Source organism: Triticum dicoccoides, chromosome 1B (genome assembly GCF_002162155.2).
Source record: "Triticum dicoccoides isolate Atlit2015 ecotype Zavitan chromosome 1B, WEW_v2.0, whole genome shotgun sequence".
NCBI lineage: Eukaryota > Viridiplantae > Streptophyta > Magnoliopsida > Poales > Poaceae > Triticum > Triticum dicoccoides.
This window is the reverse complement of record NC_041381.1, coordinates 69,592,518-69,610,096: the sequence shown is the minus strand read 5'-3', so window position 1 is coordinate 69,610,096 and position 17,579 is coordinate 69,592,518. Positions and strand designations below refer to the sequence as shown.

At 48.8% G+C, this 17,579-nt stretch overlaps 1 protein-coding gene and 1 pseudogene across 1 annotated transcript; both read left to right on the top strand.

Annotated features, from left to right (window-relative positions):
• Positions 1-660: 660 nt before the first annotated feature.
• Positions 661-5,794, top strand: LOC119319632 (annotated as a pseudogene).
• Positions 5,795-8,829: 3,035 nt separating this feature from the next.
• LOC119319622 (protein Rf1, mitochondrial-like) lies at positions 8,830-17,149 on the top strand. Its single transcript, XM_037594074.1, has 2 exons — positions 8,830-10,517; positions 15,554-17,149. The coding sequence occupies exons 1-2, from the start codon at positions 8,888-8,890 to the stop codon at positions 16,564-16,566; spliced, it is 2,643 nt and encodes an 880-aa protein (XP_037449971.1). The 5' UTR covers positions 8,830-8,887; the 3' UTR covers positions 16,567-17,149.
• Positions 17,150-17,579: the final 430 nt, after the last annotated feature.

Genomic DNA, 17,579 nt, shown 5'->3' with positions numbered 1-17,579 from the left:
AGCAAGGATTTCTCCTTGGCCTAAGGCTGAGCAATCCCATAGCCGCCGTACTTGGAGTCGGAGATGAGGAAGCCAACGCTGGTCGGAGCCACCATGACAGAAGGGGGTTGGCGGGGCTGCACCTATCGTCGGAGGGTGGCACCGCTTTCAGACCCACAAGCGTTGGATCTGGCGAAAGGGGGGCTTTGGGTCGTACAGGGTAGGGCAGACGGCAAAGCAAACCATGAGAGGGTGGGACGACGACGATCAACAACGCCGGTAAGCAGGGACTGGAGGGACACAGATCCATGTTGTCGTGGCCATAACCGTTGGGATGTCGGTGAGCCAGATGAGCTGAAAGGGACGCAACTGCTGGGTCGTGAAGGCCGGAGCTGCCCGGCAGGAGACTCCAGCCATGGGCAATGAAGAGACGTGGGTCCAAGGTGGCCGGGGCCGGAGCAGCCCATCAAGTACCCGCTTGAGGAGCCTCGGTACTGCTACTAGCGCCATAGCCTCGTCGCATCCGCTGATTTATGGGTCTGATTCGTCGGACAAAGGAAAATGAAAAATGGAGTTATGGAAAGGAAAGAAAATATAAGACTCTAGAAAAGAAAGAACAAAGATATCGTAATTAAGCATGACAAGAGGGCATGGAAACCGTGTGACTGCAGAAACCTCCGCCTGCGTACCAACTGACAGAAAGTAGCAAAGCTCTCTCCACTGCGCACGGCCATTCCCGACGCCGATGCCCCGCCGCATCCGCATCCACCGCCGCTGATCCTATCCCCCTGCATCTATCCCTCCGCCTCCGTCTCCGTTGCTCCTCCCCATCCTGCACCTAACCCGCATCCGCCTCCGCCGCCCGTCCTCCTTTACATCTCCGTTGTCCCGCATCCGCCTCCGCCGCTCCTTCACCACCGCCCATGTCAAGCCTCCGCGTCCTCCGCCGCAGCTCCACCTCCACCTCCACCTCCACCTCGCCGCCCTCGCGCTCCTGGTCTCCCACCGCAGCCTTTGCCGCGGCCACAGAGCGTGTCCGCGCCGGGACGCTCAGCCAAGATGATGCACACCACCTGTTCGACGAATTGCTGCGGCAGGTCACCCCGGTCCCCGAGCGCCCCCTCAACGGCTTCCTCGCCGCCCTCGCACGTGCTACGTCCTCTGCCGCCTGCATCAGAGATGGTCCCGCCCTCGACGTCGCCCTCTTCAACCGCGTGTGCCGAGAACAAGCCGGCCCGCGGGTGGCGCCTCTCACAGTCCACACGTACAACATCCTCATGGACTGCTGCTGCCGCGCGTCTCGCCCGGACCTAGGTCTTGCCTTCTTCGCTCGCCTCCTCAGGACAGGCCTGAAGACAGATGAGATCACCGCCAACACCTTCCTCAAGTGCCTCTGCTACGCGAAACGGACGGATGAGGCTGTGAACGTGCTGCTTCATAGGATGTCCGAGCTTGGCTGTGTGCCTAATGCCTTCTCATACTCCATTGTTCTGAAGAGCTTATGCGACAATAGCATGAGTCAGCGGGCGCTCGACCTGCTCCAGATGATGGCGAAAGAAGGAGGTGCCTGCTCCCCCAACGTGGTGGCATATAGCACGGTCATCCATGGCTTCTTTAAGGAAGGCGAAACAGGCAAGGCATGCAATCTGTTCCATGAAATGATGCAGCAAGGTGTCGAGCCCAGTGTGTGGACATATAGTTCAATCATTGATGCATTGTGCAAGGCAAGAGCAATGGACAAGGCAGAGCTAGTGCTTCAGCAGATGGTTAACAAAGGTGTTCAACCCAATAATGTCACATATAATTGCATGATCCATGGATATTCCACATCTGGGAGGTGGAAAGAGGCTGCTAAATTGTTTAGAGAAATGAAAAGCCGGGGCCTTATACCAGATACTTTTACTTGCAACGCCTTAATGACTTACCTTTGTAAGCATGGAAGAAGCAAAGAAGCTGCAGAAATTTCTGATGCCATGACTGCCAAAGGCCACAGGCCGGATATCGTCTCATACAGTATTTTGCTTCATGGGTATGCCAATGAAGGATGCTTTGCTGATATGATTGATCTCTTTAATTCAATGGAAAGGAACGGCATTGCAGCCGACTGCCATGTTTTCAGCATATTAATCGGTGCGTATGCTAAATGTGAATTAATGGATGAAGCTATGCTCAAATTTACTCAAATGCGGCGACAAGGAGTGAGTCCTGATGCGTTCACATATTCAACTGTAATAGTTGCACTTTGTAGAGTGGGTAGGCTGGCTGATGCAATTGGCAAATTTGGTGAGATGATTGCTATGGGAGTACAGCCGGACAGACCTGTTTATCGCTCCCTAATTCAGGGTTGTTTTATGCATGGTGGCTTGGTTAAAGCCACAGCTGGTTTCTGAAATGATGAACAGAGGTATTCCTCGGCCTAACATTGTGTTCTTCAATTCAGTAATAAACAGTCTGTGCAAAGAAGGAAGGGTTATGGATGCACATGATGTCTTAGATTTGGTTATAGGCATAGGTGAGAGGCCTGATGTCATTACATTTAATTCACTGATTGACGGATATTGCTTAGTTGGGAAGATGGATAAAGCATTCAAAGTACTTGATGTCATGGAAGTAGTTGGTGTTGAGCCTGATGTTGTTACATATAATACACTTGTTAATGGCTATTGTACAAACGAAAGGATCGATGATGGTTTGGCTCTGTTTAGAGAAATGCCGCATAAGAGAATTAAACCTAACACTGTAACATATGACATCATACTGGATGGGTTGTTTCGTTCTGGGAGCACTGTTACTGCAAGGAAAATGTTCCATGAGATGATCGAAAGTGGAATAACAGTGAGTATTTCCACATACACTATAATACTTGGTGGTCTTTGTAGATACTTGTGCGGATGAAGCTATCGCTCTGTTCCAGAAATTAGGTGCAATGAATGTGAAGTTTGATATTGCAATACTTAATACCATGATTAATGCAATGTACAAGGTTGGGAGAAGAGAAGAAGCTAAGGATTTGCTTGCTGCAATATCACCCAGTGGCTTGATACCCAATGCTTCTACTTACAGCATAATGATAATAAATCTTCTAAAAGATGGAGCAGTGGAAGATGCTGACAATATGTTTTCATCAATGGACAACAGTGGTATCATTCCCAGTTCCCGTCTTATAAATGATATCATCAGAATGTTGTTGGAAAAAGGTGAGATAGCCAAGGCTGGAAATTATTTGTCTAAAGTTAATCGGAAGAGTATCTCACTTGAAGCTTCAACTACCTCATTGATGTTGTCCCTCTTTTCAAGGAAAGGGAAACATCAGGAGGATATTAAGTTGCTCCCAGCAAAGTATCAATTTTTTTCGATGGATTTGGTTGACTAGTTGATATGCTGTATATGAGACTAACTCCTCGAAAGCACAGTTCTGTTATTGCTTGCGAAAGCTCTCCTTCCAGAACAAAACCAAATTGCCTACTTTTATAGTTGAGTTCATTTTCCGGTGTGTCCGGATCACATGAAAGTGACATGTCTATGAATCTTTTCATCTTGGATGTGCGAGGAAAGGTAGACAATTAGTGTAACGCGACTGGTTACAATTTTAGGGGTAATAATTGCTTCGGATGGCCATCGGAAAAGGTACACAATCTTGTTCTACTAGCTACCTGTAATTTTGTAATCTCTGTAAAACAGTCCCTTTCCTTACTCATCAAGGAAAACTATTTATATGCCCTGTGGAAGAATGCAATCATAAGATCAGTATCACGGGTAATATGCAGAGACATGTTCAAAATTCACGAGCATGGCCCTCAAAGTAGAAGCAAGAAAGAGTTCATCTATACAGAGAACCGTAGGAAGACTTAAATATGTTTCCAAGTTACGGAAACATGAGGAATCACATGATGAGAAATTGATTTTCATTTTCTATAAAATTTCCGTAGTTATTTTTCATAAGTGTAATTAGAATTGCCTAGCAGTCTCAATCTTGTAAGTTGATGTTTCTAATTTTATCATGCAGTCAAGTTGGATTACGCTGATGTTTCTGTTACGGACCCAGCTGCATGAAGACTTCTAGTAATGTGGAGTGCCTCAAGGCCCATAACCTCAGTGTGGTGTCTATGGCACTAAACAGCTGGTGTCTATGGCACTAAACAGCTAAAGAAGAACTTTAAGCATCATCAGCGAATGCATGAAGGTTCATTTGTCACTGAGAAGATTAAATGCCACTTTCCGGACTGCAAGTGCTCATTTTGAAAGGTGTTATTAACTTTGAATTTCAGGAATCCAATTTGGATAAGCATATCAATTTAAGGCAGTTTGTAGGCCCGTCCTTCGTCTGTGGATTCTCGGGGTTTGGGATTTTGTAGAGGCTGATGAGCATCCAAGCAGGCACATGAGGTTTTCTAAAATTCATATCTGGTGAGCATCCAAGCAAAGTCGCCATGGTGATACTTAAGTTCATTAAGGATCGCATGGTGACTTTGCTTTTGGTGGATGTAAGCCAACATGCTTCATCCAATAATTTTTCGTTTATTGGTGCAATATCTGCATAGCAGTACCATTTTTACTTTTTCTGGGATCATGAGCAAGAACTTTAGTCCCTGAGCGTTAGTCAGTAATCATGTCCCTAGTTTAAAAACTGGACCAGTCGGCCAGTTCGACTGAGGACACCTGGAATGGGCACCGGTCTTGGTCTGGTTAAAAGACCGTCTATGCAAGTTCACTGGTCAGAACCAGCTCCTCTGGACATCAACCAATTTCGTTCATTGCTTTTCTGTAGATTCCGAGAACCTACATGTTCCTGGCTAATTTCAGGCAAATCAGTAATACTGGCAGTCTGGCACGGTTCCATCTTTCTTCCCTTTTATTTTTTTCTGGTTCTAACTTTTGACTAAGGTCACCAAAGCCTTCATGCTGTGGAATGGGTAAACCCGTAAGTGGGATGGTATACGCTAATCAGTTTGCTTAGCTGTTCAATTTAAAGCATAACTGAACTTGCTATTTTTTAGAAAAAGAATAACACTTGTTAATTGCAGCCAAACATATCCGAAGTTCCAATTGAATAAAAATTATGTAAAAAGGTGTCAACCTGGACCTGCCCTATTGAGTTATTGTTGGCTGTCACAGCCGTAATCTTTTGTATCCAAGTGCGCCGCTAGTTTGTTCATGATATCTGGATATTTAAGGACATATAGATTACCACTCTCACTTTCTCATATTTTGAGGGCCTTACCCAATTCCCTTTCTGGTGACACTGACAGGTTGGGATCCAAGTCACAACCGTGGTTGCAGCCGGGAAAGTGGGAGATGAAGCTAGTGTCGGTGTGGAAATGGTTCATCCTCGTGACGACATCTTATCAGTTACGGAGATTGCAGAAGACACGGAGGAGTAAATGCCCGCAATTTTCGATGCTCATTGCCCCGCTCCCTGAACCTGCATATTGTTTCTCACATACTGGAGGTGATTCATCACTTGGGCACTTTGAGGCGAGGATCTCTCCTCGAGGACCATGTTCTGGAGTTCTGTATCAAGCCCGGAATGATGGATATATCAGATTTGAATCTTCTGGCGGGATACAATCGTCTAACCGTCTTGCTAATCTATTTTTGAGGCTGAGGGCAGTCTGATGGAAGCACAGGTCCGGTTCAATTGGGATCATCCTCTGGGTGTTCAGGTTCAGATGCATGAGTTTAGGGAGTAATAGTTTCCTGTATAGCATCTTATATGTTTACTAATGTGATCTTGGATTCATTGCTATGTATATTCGATTTCGATCTTGATGTATATAACGGAGTAAGTTATGATGGATATGCCACCATTTTTTTCTGTGACTCCGTATTTGCCACTCCTGTTAATTAGTTCACTGGCTATTGATCATCTTTAACCTTGTCTGGACTAAACCTACCAAACTCGTCTCATGCATGAACTTGGTTAAAATGGACTGTTGAAGTTGGTGAGCTATTAGTACAGTACCTCACAACTGACAAGAAAGAGCAGAGCAAATCCCAGTTATCGTACGACATAAAAGTAGTGGGACCTACCGTTGAAGTTGGTGAAGCTTCTTTCAGGTAAGGATGATATTTTTTGCACATTACAAAAATTAGGTTGAGAATTAACTTCTTCAAGTCAGCAACACCGAGTGGTTGGATTTTGTAGACAAGAACCCCTTCAGGTGAGAGCATGATTTAGCTACTTTATACTTTTTGTATGGCTGCATGCCCAGTGTATCAAGAACTATGATAAAAGTACCCTTACAGCATGATTTAGGAGATAAAAATGCACTAAATATATACTCTTATCTCTAAAGTTTTGTCCTAGCAGTATGCATATATATACTCCAATATATCGAAACAGCCTTTTATCATTTTGAACACTAAAACAAAATATATTTTTTCTATGCATGATTCATTCTTCTAAACATTTGTTTTGTTATCGTTTTTGTGCAAACTTGTTAAACTTTGCTGTCATGTACTAATCAAACTTAGCTTTCATCGGATGTCAAAAAAAAACTTAGCTTTCGTTTAATAGTTAAGTAAATTGTTAATAGAGTGAAAGCGAAGTATTACCCTTCTCTCTCAAAAAGATACTAGGATTAGTCAAATCACAGGTTCATCATCATCTAAGGCCATACCCGTATAATCTCTCTTAGCTTTCATTTAATAGTTAAGTAAATTGTTAATAGAGTGAAAGCGAAGTATTACTCTTCTCTCTCAAAAAGGTACTAGGATTAGTCAAATCACAGGCCCATCTCACCCTGGTTCCTTTTCGTTTTGTAGAGGCAAAAAAGGTAGCGCCCCCGACGGGAATCGAACCCGTAACCTTTCCCTTCGAGTGAGGACAGGGCGTCGACCCGTTGGCTGGGCAGCTGAGGTTGCTGCCAGCCCACCCGAGTTCAAGTCCCGGCTTGAACGCGTGGTGCTCGTGGAGTTTCTCCTATAAATAAATGCCAACGAGGGTTAGCCCTTGGGTTGGTCTCATTTTTTTAACCTTTCCCTTCGAGTTAACAGGCAGCTACCACCGCGCCACCCAGCAAGATGCGATCAGTAGCATCCTTTTACTTCTTTCCTTATTTCATCTGTCCTTTTACCTTTTTCCTTTATCGTTTTTCGTTTTTGTTTTTGTTTTTTATTTTTATTCTTCCTGCCTCGATGTTTTTTTATAATTCTTGAACTTTTTCTTCAAATTGATGAACTATTTTTCAAATCGTGAACTTTTTTTCAAATTCACTAAACTTTTTTCAATTTCAATGAACTTTTTTCAATTTTCAATGAACTTTTTTTAATTTCGATGAACTTTTTTTCCTAATTTAATGAAATTTTCTTAAAATTTGATGAACCTTTTTTCCAAATTCAGTGAATTTTTTTCAAATTTGATGAACTTTTTTCAAATTCGATGAACTTTTACCAAAATTGATGAACTATTCTTCAAAATTGCTGAACATTTTTTCAAAAGAGATGAAATTTTTTCGAATTTGTGAACTTTTTTTGAATTTGGTGATTTTTGGGGATAGGGGGGTTTCTGAAAAAAGAATTTGTAAAAAACTCAACTGACCCGATCAACCATTGACTGCGAGATGGGAAACGACCAACTGCCCTGAAACTAGCGGATCCCGTGAGATGGGAAACGAGCGACTCCCGAACCAGCGATCACCTCCTTTCGTGGGCCGGCCCACGGGAGCTGGCGCATGATGAGCTGCGGGCGCTGGTTGAGGAAAGTGGCGCTTAGAGCGCCAACTAGGAGCTCCCATCACGCCGACTAGTGCGAAGTTCATGTGGACGGGGGCATCAGAGGACTTTATTTCAAATGATTAAAAAATAGATTTCTAAGTTTTTAAAAAACAAAGAAAAATCAATGAAAACTTATACACATTCGCGAAAAATTTGTAAAATTTCATCCAGAAATATTATGGTTGCAAACTGCACCCCAAAAAAAAATCCCGGCCCAACAACAAAAAATGGCCCATTGTCAAGTATGTATTTGTTTTTTTGTCTACGGCATGTATGATAGTATTTCGTTATGAAAATTTCCTTGAACGTGTTATATATGTATTTGTGTATGTGCAAAAGAATTGATTTTTTCAATGTAGAAATATGTTTTTTAAAGTTCTCCACTGTCCCATCCTCCGTTTGCACACCTTTGTCACATCAATCTTATATGTGGCCACGGGAGCAACCGAGTAGGCAACTAAGAAGTTAGAATCAACTGATGCCATTCCCCTTCCTATTTCTCTCTGCTCTCGGTCCCTTCTTGTTCTTCTCCTCTAACCCCAAATCTTCCTCTGAAACCTTGTATCTTGTACTGCCTTCGTCCCATAATATAAGAATGTTTTTCAAGCTTTGTTAGTTTGGAAAACGAACATATTATGGGACGGAGGGAGTATCAAGTAGCTACCAATCTATGGTGTACTCTACGTGTGAGGCTGCGTGCGTCTCTTTACTTCCCTCTTAAGTTTTCTATTCCTCCCAATCAGGTGTTCCACGGCAAGCAACCAATCGCGCCGCGCCGCTCTACCTCTACCCTATCGCTAAACACTGTAGATATCCTACCTGGACGTCGCGAGAGAGCACCAAGAGGTTCGCTCTTGGAGAGTGTAATATGTTTGGACCTACTGAAATATTAGAATTATTAAAAAGAAAGCTTTTGCTAGCAAGGTATTATAAATAGAAATTGTTATTATTAAGCATTGCAAAGCCCAGCCTACTATAGTAAAGATTATTCCCTCAAAAAAAGTAAAGACTGAAAAACCCTAAACGTGTTTCTTTAGAAAACTCTGTGACAGGGAGATGGGACCCATGCCAATTGACAGAAATTAGCGAACGCTCGTCTCAGTTCAGTTGTGTGACTGCACGGCTATCTCCACTCCTGCTATCCAAGAAAAGTAAGCTCTCGCCACTCCGTGCGAACCCCAGTCGACGGCCGATGCTCCGCCGCATCCGCATCTCCACTCCTGTCATCGGAGGAAAAAAAGCTCCCGTACGAACTCCCGACGCCGATGCTCCGCGGCATCCGCACCCGCCTCCGTCGCCGCCCCTCCCCCTCCTGCACCTAGCCGGCGTCCGTTCTCCGCCTCCCTCTCCGCCACTCGTCCGCCTCCACCAGTACCGCACCACCAGCACGCCGATGTCCCGCATCCACCTCCACCTCCACCAACACCGCCGCCTCTTCTCCTCCACCTCGCCGCCCTCGCGCTCCTGGTCTCCCCACGAAGCCTTTGCCGCGGCCACAGAGCGCGTCCGCGCCGGGAATTTCAGTTGGGAAGACGCACACAACCTGTTCGACGAATTGCTGCGGCAGGCCACCCCGGTCCCCGGGCGCTCCCTCAACGGCTTCCTTGCCGCCCTCGCCCGTGCGCCCGCCTCCGAAGCCTGCAGAGATGGTCCCGCCCTCGCCCTCGCTCTCTTCAACCACGTCTGCCGGGACGAATCCGGCGCGCGGGTGGCACCGCCCACAATCTTCACGTACGGCATTCTCATGAACTGCTGCTGTCGTGCGCATCGCCTGGACCTAGGGCTAGCCTTCTTCGGTCGCCTCCTCAGGACGGGCCTGAAGGCTGACCTGATCGTCGCCAACACCCTCCTTAAGTGTCTCTGCCGCGCGAAACGGACGGATGAGGCTGTGAACGTGCTGCTTCATAGGATGTCTGAGCTCGGCTGTGTGCCTGATGCCTTCTCATACTCCATTGTTCTCAAGAGCTTATGCGACAATGGCATGAGTCAGCAGGCGCTCAACCTGCTCCATATGATGGCGAAAGTAGGAGGTGGCTGCTCCCCCGACGTGGTGGCGTATAGCACAGTCATCCATGGCTTCTTTAAGGAAGGTGAAACAGGCAAGGCATGCAATCTGTTCCATGAAATGATGCAGCAAGGTGTTGAGCCCAATGTGTGGACATATAGTTCAATCATTGATGCATTGTGCAAGGCCAGAGCAATGGACAAGGCAGAGCTAGTGCTTCAGCAGATGGTTAACAAAGGTGTTCAACCCGATAATGTGACATATAATTGCATGATCCATGGATATTCCACATCTGGGCGGTGGAAAGAGGCTGTTAAATTGTTTAGAGAAATGAAAAGCCGGGGCCTTATACCAGATAATTTTACTTGCAACTCCTTAATGACTTACCTTTATAAGCATGGAAGAAGCAAAGAAGGTGCAGAATTTTTTGATGCCATGACTGCCAAAGGGCACAGAGATGTCATCTCCTACTATATTTTGCTTCATGGGTATGCCAATGAAGGATGCTTTGCTGATATGATTGATCTCTTTAATTCAATGGAAAGAAACGGTATTGCTGCCAACTGCCGTGTTTTCAACATATTAATTAATGGATATGCTAAACGTGGAATGACGGATGAAGCTATGCTGATATTTACAGAAATGTGGGAAAAAGGAGTGAGTCCCAATGTAGTCACATATTCCACTGTAATAGCTGCACTTTCCAGGATGGGTAGGTTGACTGATTCTATGGAAAAATTTAATCAGATGATTGCCATGGGAATTCAGCCAAACACAGCTGTTTATCACTCCCTAATTCAGGGTTGTTTTATGCATGGTGGTGTCATGTGGGGCACGTCTTACAGACGTGGGCCGCGCGGCCAGGAGCAGCCGACGGCCGCATCAGGCAAGGCGCAGGCTGGACAGGAGTCCTGATCCGGGCACATTAGTTCCTAGACTAGTTTATTTCGTATAGGTTTCTAGTTTGTTATTAGCCCATGGGGCCTTTATATATCAGATAGTTAGCACCCTTTAGGGATAAGCAATAAAGTTATTTCCTTCTATCTTCCCCTCCCGCATCATAGAGCAGCCAGGCAAAAACCCTAGCGCTCCTATCCCCCGCGACTACGAACTACGTAGTCGAGGTCCTGCTGTCTTGGGCACCGAGGCCCTTGACAACTTGGTATCAGGTTCCAGGCGATCCTCCTCCTCGTCCACGCTCCATCCGCCGGCCGCTTTCCCCCCTGTGTCCGCGCCCAGCTCCCCGACATCGCCACAATCCGCTGCCGCCTCGGTCACTTCCGGCATGGCAGAACCGACCACCACAGATCTGGCTAAGATGATCGAGGCCTTGACGGCCACGGTGATGTCCCTGCAGTCGTCCGTCACCGCACTCCAGAAGGACAAGTCCTCCTCTTCGTCCAGCGCTGCCGCCGCCCATGATGGGCAGCACCACAATGATCGGCCGCCCAGGTTCCAGAAGATGGACTTCCCCAAGTTCGACGGCAAGTCTGATCCGCTCGCCTTCATCAACAGATGCGAGTCCTTCTTCCATCAACAACGGATCGCCGAGGAGGAGAAGGTGTGGATGGCGTCCTACAATCTGAGGGTCCTGCCCAACTATGGTATATGCAGGTCCAGCGAGACGAGGGCACACCTCCGTGGCGCCGCTTCTCCGAGCTGCTCAATCTCCGCTTCGGGCCACCGCTGCGCGCTAACCCGCTGGGCGAACTAATGGCGTGCAAACGCACGACGTCCGTCGTCGACTTCCAGGAGCGGTTTGAGGCACTCCTTCCCCGGGCAGGCACCTTATCCGAGACACAGAAAGTGCAGATCTTCACCGCGGGACTCCAGCCACCCCTCAGCCTCGACGTGGAGATCCATAACCCACAGTCCCTCGCCGTCGCCATGAGCCTCGCCCGCAAATTGGAGCTGCGCGACCAGTGCGCGCTTTCCGCCGCGCCACCGGTGCGTTTTCCACAGAAGGGCATCCTGCCGACACCAGGACCACGCCTCGCGCCCCCCGCTTCGGCCCCACCAGCCGCACCTCAGCAGGGCCACAATCTGCCGGACGGACGCCCAATCAAGCGTCTCTCCCAGACAGAGATGGAGGAACGCCGTCGCCTGGGCCTTTGCTTCAACTGTAACGAGAAGTTTGGCAGGGGCCACAACCGCGTGTGCCAGCGCATCTTTCTCCTCGACTTAGCGCCGGACGACGACGACGACGACGCGGCCTCCGCCACTGATGATGCATCGCGGGCCGACCCTCAAATCTCGCTCCACGCGATCGCCGGCGTGCGCACGAGTGAAACCATGCAGATGCAGATTACTCTCGGAGGTGTCTCCCTCCTCGCCCTGATCGATTCAGGCTCCACCCACAACTTCATCGCCGAAGAGGCGGCCGCTCGTGCTACGTTACCGCCCCCCACCACAGAGAAGATGCGCGTCACGGTGGCCAACGGCGAGCGCGTTCCGTGCCAGGGCGCGTACCGCGTCGTGCCCTTCCGCATCGGCCACGAGGAGTTCGCGGAGGATTTCCTCGCCTTGCCGCTCGCGGGCTACGACATCGTCCTGGGCACGCAGTGGCTGGCGTCGCTCGGACCGATCCTGTGGGATTTCCGAGCCCTCTCCATGACATTCTGGCGGCGGGGCCATCGGGTGTGCTGGCACGGCATTGCAGGACCGGACGGGCCAGCCCTAAAATCATGCAGCGGCCACGACTTCCTGGACGCCATCATCACCGAGTTCGACGGCATCTTCGCCGACCCCTCCGGCATGCCACCGCCCCGCAGCCGCGATCACGGCATCACCCTGCTACCTGGTTCCGCCCCGGTGGCCGTCCGTCCGTATCGATACCCGGCCGCGCACAAGGACGAGCTGGAGCGTCAGTGCGCCACCATGCTCGCCCAAGGTATCATCCGTGCGAGTTGTTCCGCATTCTCGTCCCCGGTACTGCTGGTCCGCAAGGCCGACGGGTCCTGGCGCTTCTGCATCGATTATCGCGCCCTGAACGCCATTACTGTCAAGAATGCGTTCCCGATTCCGGTGGTGGACGAACTCCTCGACGAGCTACGGCACGCTCGTTTCTTCACCAAGCTCGATTTACGTTCCGGCTACCACCAGGTGCGGATGCGTGAGGAGGACATCCCGAAGACAGCTTTCCGTACTCATGACGGCCTCTACGAGTTTCTGGTGATGCCGTTCGGACTCTGCAACGCGCCGGCCACGTTCCAGGCCCTCATGAATGATCTGCTGCGGCCATACCTGCGCCGTTTTGTTCTCGTCTTCTTTGACGACATTCTCATTTTCAGCGAGACATGGGCTGACCATCTCCGACATGTGCGCACCGTCTTCACGGTCCTGCACCAGCACCGGCTCTTCGTCAAGCGCTCCAAATGCGCGTTCGCCGTTGAATCAATCGCATACCTGGGTCACACCATCTCCGCTGCAGGCGTGGCCATGGATCCGGAAAAGGTGCAGGCAGTAGCGGACTGGCCGCAACCACGCTCGGCGCGCGCGGTTCGGGGCTTTCTCGGCCTTGCGGGGTACTACCGCAAGTTTGTCAAGGACTTTGGCGTGGTTGCCGCGCCCCTGACGGCCCTCCTTCGCAAGGATGGTTTCTCTTGGTCACCGGAGGCGGCAGCAGCTTTTACCACCCTCAAGACGGCAATCACCACGGCTCCCGTCCTCGCGTTACCGGATTTTACACGGCCGTTCATCGTCGAGTGTGACGCATCGACGTACGGTTTCGGGGCCGTCCTTCTTCAGGACCACCACCCGGTGGCTTTCTTTAGCCGGCCAGCCGCGCCACGTCACCGTTCCCTGGCAGCGTATGAACGGGAACTCATCGGCCTGGTGCTCGCGATTCGCCATTGGAGGCCGTACCTATGGGGGCGTCAATTTGTGGTAAAAACGGATCATTACAGCCTCAAATTTCTGCTTGACCAGCGTTTGGCCACCATCCCGCAGCATCATTGGGTTGGCAAACTCCTGGGATTCGACTTTACGGTGGAGTACAAGGCAGGTAGTACCAACACGGTGGCGGATGCACTTTCCCGCCGTGACACGGAGGAGACGACGATCATGGCGGTCTCAGGGCCTCGTTTCTACTTCATCAATCGCCTCCGGCAAGCGACGTCCACTGATCCGGCGCTCGTCGCACTGCGGGAGGATATCACGGCAGGTGCGCGGCAACAGCCTTGGGCGCTCTCCGACGGCCTCGTTACCTTCAACGGCCGCCTCTACATTCCGCCGTCATCCCCGCTACTCCAGGAGATTCTCAGTGCCGTGCACGATGATGGGCATGAAGGTGTCCTGCGCACATTGCATCGTCTTCGCCGCGATTTCCACGCACCTAACCTTCGCAAGACGGTGCAGGAGTACATCCGCACTTGCGGTACTTGCCAGCGGTACAAGTCCGAGCACTTGCACCCTGCTGGGCTGCTCCTGCCGCTGCCGGTACCCACGGGCGTGTGGACTGACATCGGCATCGACTTCGTGGAAGCGCTTCCTCGAGTAGGCGGGAAGTCTGTCATCCTCACCGTGGTGGATCGCTTCAGCAAGTATTGCCATTTTGTGGCGTTAGCCCACCCATACACGGCAGAGTCAGTGGCACAGGTGTTCTTCGCTGAGGTTGTTCGTCTCCACGGCGTACCACAGTCCATGGTCTCTGACCGCGACCCCGTCTTCACCTCCGCTTTTTGGCAAGAGCTCATGCGCCTCACGGGGACAAAGCTGCACATGACGTCCGCATTTCACCCGCAGTCGGATGGGCAAACGGAGGCTGCTAACAAGATCATTGTGATGTATTTACGGTGTCTTACCGGGGATCGTCCCAAGCAGTGGCTCCGGTGGCTTCCCTGGGCTGAGTACATATACAACACCGCCTACCAGACAGCAACCCAAGAGACTCCGTTCAAGCTTGTGTATGGCCGTGACCCTCCCACTATTCGCTCTTACGAGCCCGGCGACACACGGGTGGCTGCAGTGGCCAGGAGCATGGCTGAGCGCGACGAACTTATCGAGGACGTCCGCTATCGTCTACAACAGGCACAGGCGGTCTATAAGTCCTACTACGACAGACGTCATCGGGACATTCGGCATGAGGTGGGCGATTGGGTTTGGCTTCGCCTTCGACAGCGCGCCGCGTCCTCTCTCAACTTGCCAACCAGGGGCAAGCTCAAGCCACGATTCTATGGGCCGTACCGCATTTCAGAAGTGATCAACGACGTGGCATACCGTCTTGAGCTTCCGGCGCGCTCGCGCCTCCATGACGTGTTCCACGTGGGCCTCCTCAAGAAGTTCTTCGGCATTCCTCCAACTACACCGCCGGGATTGCCTTCGATCCACAACGGGGCGGCTGTTCCAGAACCAGAGCGCGTGACTCGTGCGCGCCTAGCACGCGGCGTTCGCCAGCTACTCGTCCACTGGAAGGGTGAAGCAGCTTCGTCAGCTACATGGGAGGATCTTGACAGTTTCATCGAGCGCTACCCCGCTTTTCAGCTCGAGGACGAGCTGCTCGTCGAGGGGGGGAGAGATGTCATGTGGGGCACGTCTTACAGACGTGGGCCGCGCGGCCAGGAGCAGCCGACGGCCGCATCAGGCAAGGCGCAGGCTGGACAGGAGTCCTGATCCGGGCACATTAGTTCCTAGACTAGTTTATTTCGTATAGGTTTCTAGTTTGTTATTAGCCCATGGGGCCTTTATATATCAGATAGTTAGCACCCTTTAGGGATAAGCAATAAAGTTATTTCCTTCTATCTTCCCCTCCCGCATCATAGAGCAGCCAGGCAAAAACCCTAGCGCTCCTATCCCCCGCGACTACGAACTACGTAGTCGAGGTCCTGCTGTCTTGGGCACCGAGGCCCTTGACAGGTGGCTTGGTTAAAGCTAAGGAGCTGATGTTTGAAATGATGAACAAAGGTATTCCTCGTCCTAACATTGTTTTCTTCAGTTCAGTAATAAACAGTCTGTGCAAAGAAGGAAGGGTTATGGATGCACATGCTGTCTTTGACTTGGCTATAGGCATCGGTGAGAGGCCTAATGTCATTACATTTAATTCACTGATTGACGGATATTGCTTAGTTGGGAAGATGGATAAAGCATTCAAAATACTTCATGTCATGGAATCAGTTGGTGTTGAGTCTGATGTTGTTACTTATAGCGCACTTCTTGATGGCTATTTTAAAAACAGAAGGATTGATGATGCTTTGACTTTGTTTAGAGAAATGCCGCGCAAGAGAATTAAACCTAACACTGTTACATATGGCATCATGTTGGGTGGGTTGTTTCATGCTGGGAGAACTGTTGCTGCAATGAAAATGTTCCATGAGATGATTGAAAGTGGAGCAACAGTGCGCATTTCCACATACAATATAATACTTGGAGGTCTTTGTCAAACTAATTGTGTAGACGAAGCGATTGCACTGTTCCAGAAATTGCGAGCAATGAATGTGAAGTTCAATATTGAAATATTCAATACCATGATTGATGCAATGTACAAGGTTCAAAGAAAAGAAGAAGCTAAGGAATTGTTTGCTGCAATATCAGGCAATGGGTTGGTGCCCAATGAATATACTTATGCAGTAATGATAAGAAATCTTCTAAAAGGCGGAGCAGTGGAAGATGCTGACAATATGTTTTCATCAATGGACAACAGTGGCATCGTTCCTAGTTCCCGTCTTATAAATGATATCATCAGAATGTTGTTGGAAAAAGGAGAGATAGCCAAGGCTGGCAATTATTTGTCTAAAGTTGATGGGAAGAGTATCTCACTTGAAGCTTCAACTACCTCATTGATGTTGTCTCTCTTTTCAAGGAAAGGGAAACATCTGGAGGATATTAAGTTGCTCCCTGCAAAGTATCAATTTTTTGATGGATTTGGTTGACTAGTTGATATGCTGCATACGAGACTAACTCCTCGGAAAGCACAGTATGTTATTGCTTCCGAAAGCTCTCCTGCCAGAACAACTGTATAAGAAATCCGAACTTTCTACTTGTATGGTTGAGTTCATTTTGCAGTGTGTCCAGATCACATGAAAGTGACATGTCTATGAATCTTTTAATCTTGGATGGGCAAGGAAAGGTAGACAATTAGTCTAACGCGTCTGGTTACAATTTTAGGGGTAATTACTTCTGATGGCGATTGGGAAAAGATAGGAGCCTCTTTGATTTAAAGGATTTTGCATATGAATTCTTTGTTTGATTTGTTGCGTTTTATCTTATGGATTTTTGCACAGCATATTCAAAGAAATTTTCTATGGAATATTAGGGGTAATGACTTCTGATGGCGATTTGGGAAAGGTATACAATCTTGAGATTTTGTAAAATCTCTAATGCGTTCACTTTTCTTCATATGAATGCATTTTTAGTAATGTAATTCTTGCTGATGTTTGAGGTTACTTATGCTATGTTGAGAAATCTGTTTTATATGTCTGGGCAAACTGGACCTGGAAGAATGGATGTTGAGCCTTTGAGCTCGTACCAGAGTCTCATGTACTTTATGCTGTCAGTTCCACTGTTTTAGCTTTGTTGCATACATGTGAGAAAGGTATTTGCAGTATGATTTTTCTTTCTGCTTTACTTCATATTGGAGATTCAACTATTTCCCCTCATCATGTAGGTAAATGCACGACCATGATTTCACTGTGTGAACTTTTTCTTCAGTCTGCAGGACACCAACACCGCCTCGTGTGATAGAGGAGAAGGAATTAAAGCATCTGCTCGAGGAACACTTCTTGCTCTCGTACACTGGTGTGCATTCCTCTCCAGTTTTGGTGCGCTCCATTCTTAGTACTTCTCTGCCAGGAAACCAAGCTGCAACCTTTACTGTTATGTGCTGTGTGGTAGATTTCCACGCAATTTTGTTGTTGTGGCGAGAATTCTTGAGAAAAAAAATATG

Coding starts and splice junctions, on each gene's coding strand:
- LOC119319622 (XM_037594074.1), top strand. CDS start 8,888: ATGCTCCGCCGCATCCGCATCTCCACTCCTGTCATCGGAGGAAAAAAA. Junction 10,518..15,553: donor TCAGGGTTGTTTTATGCATG/GTGGTGTCATGT, acceptor GGCCCTTGACAG/GTGGCTTGGTTAAAGCTAAG.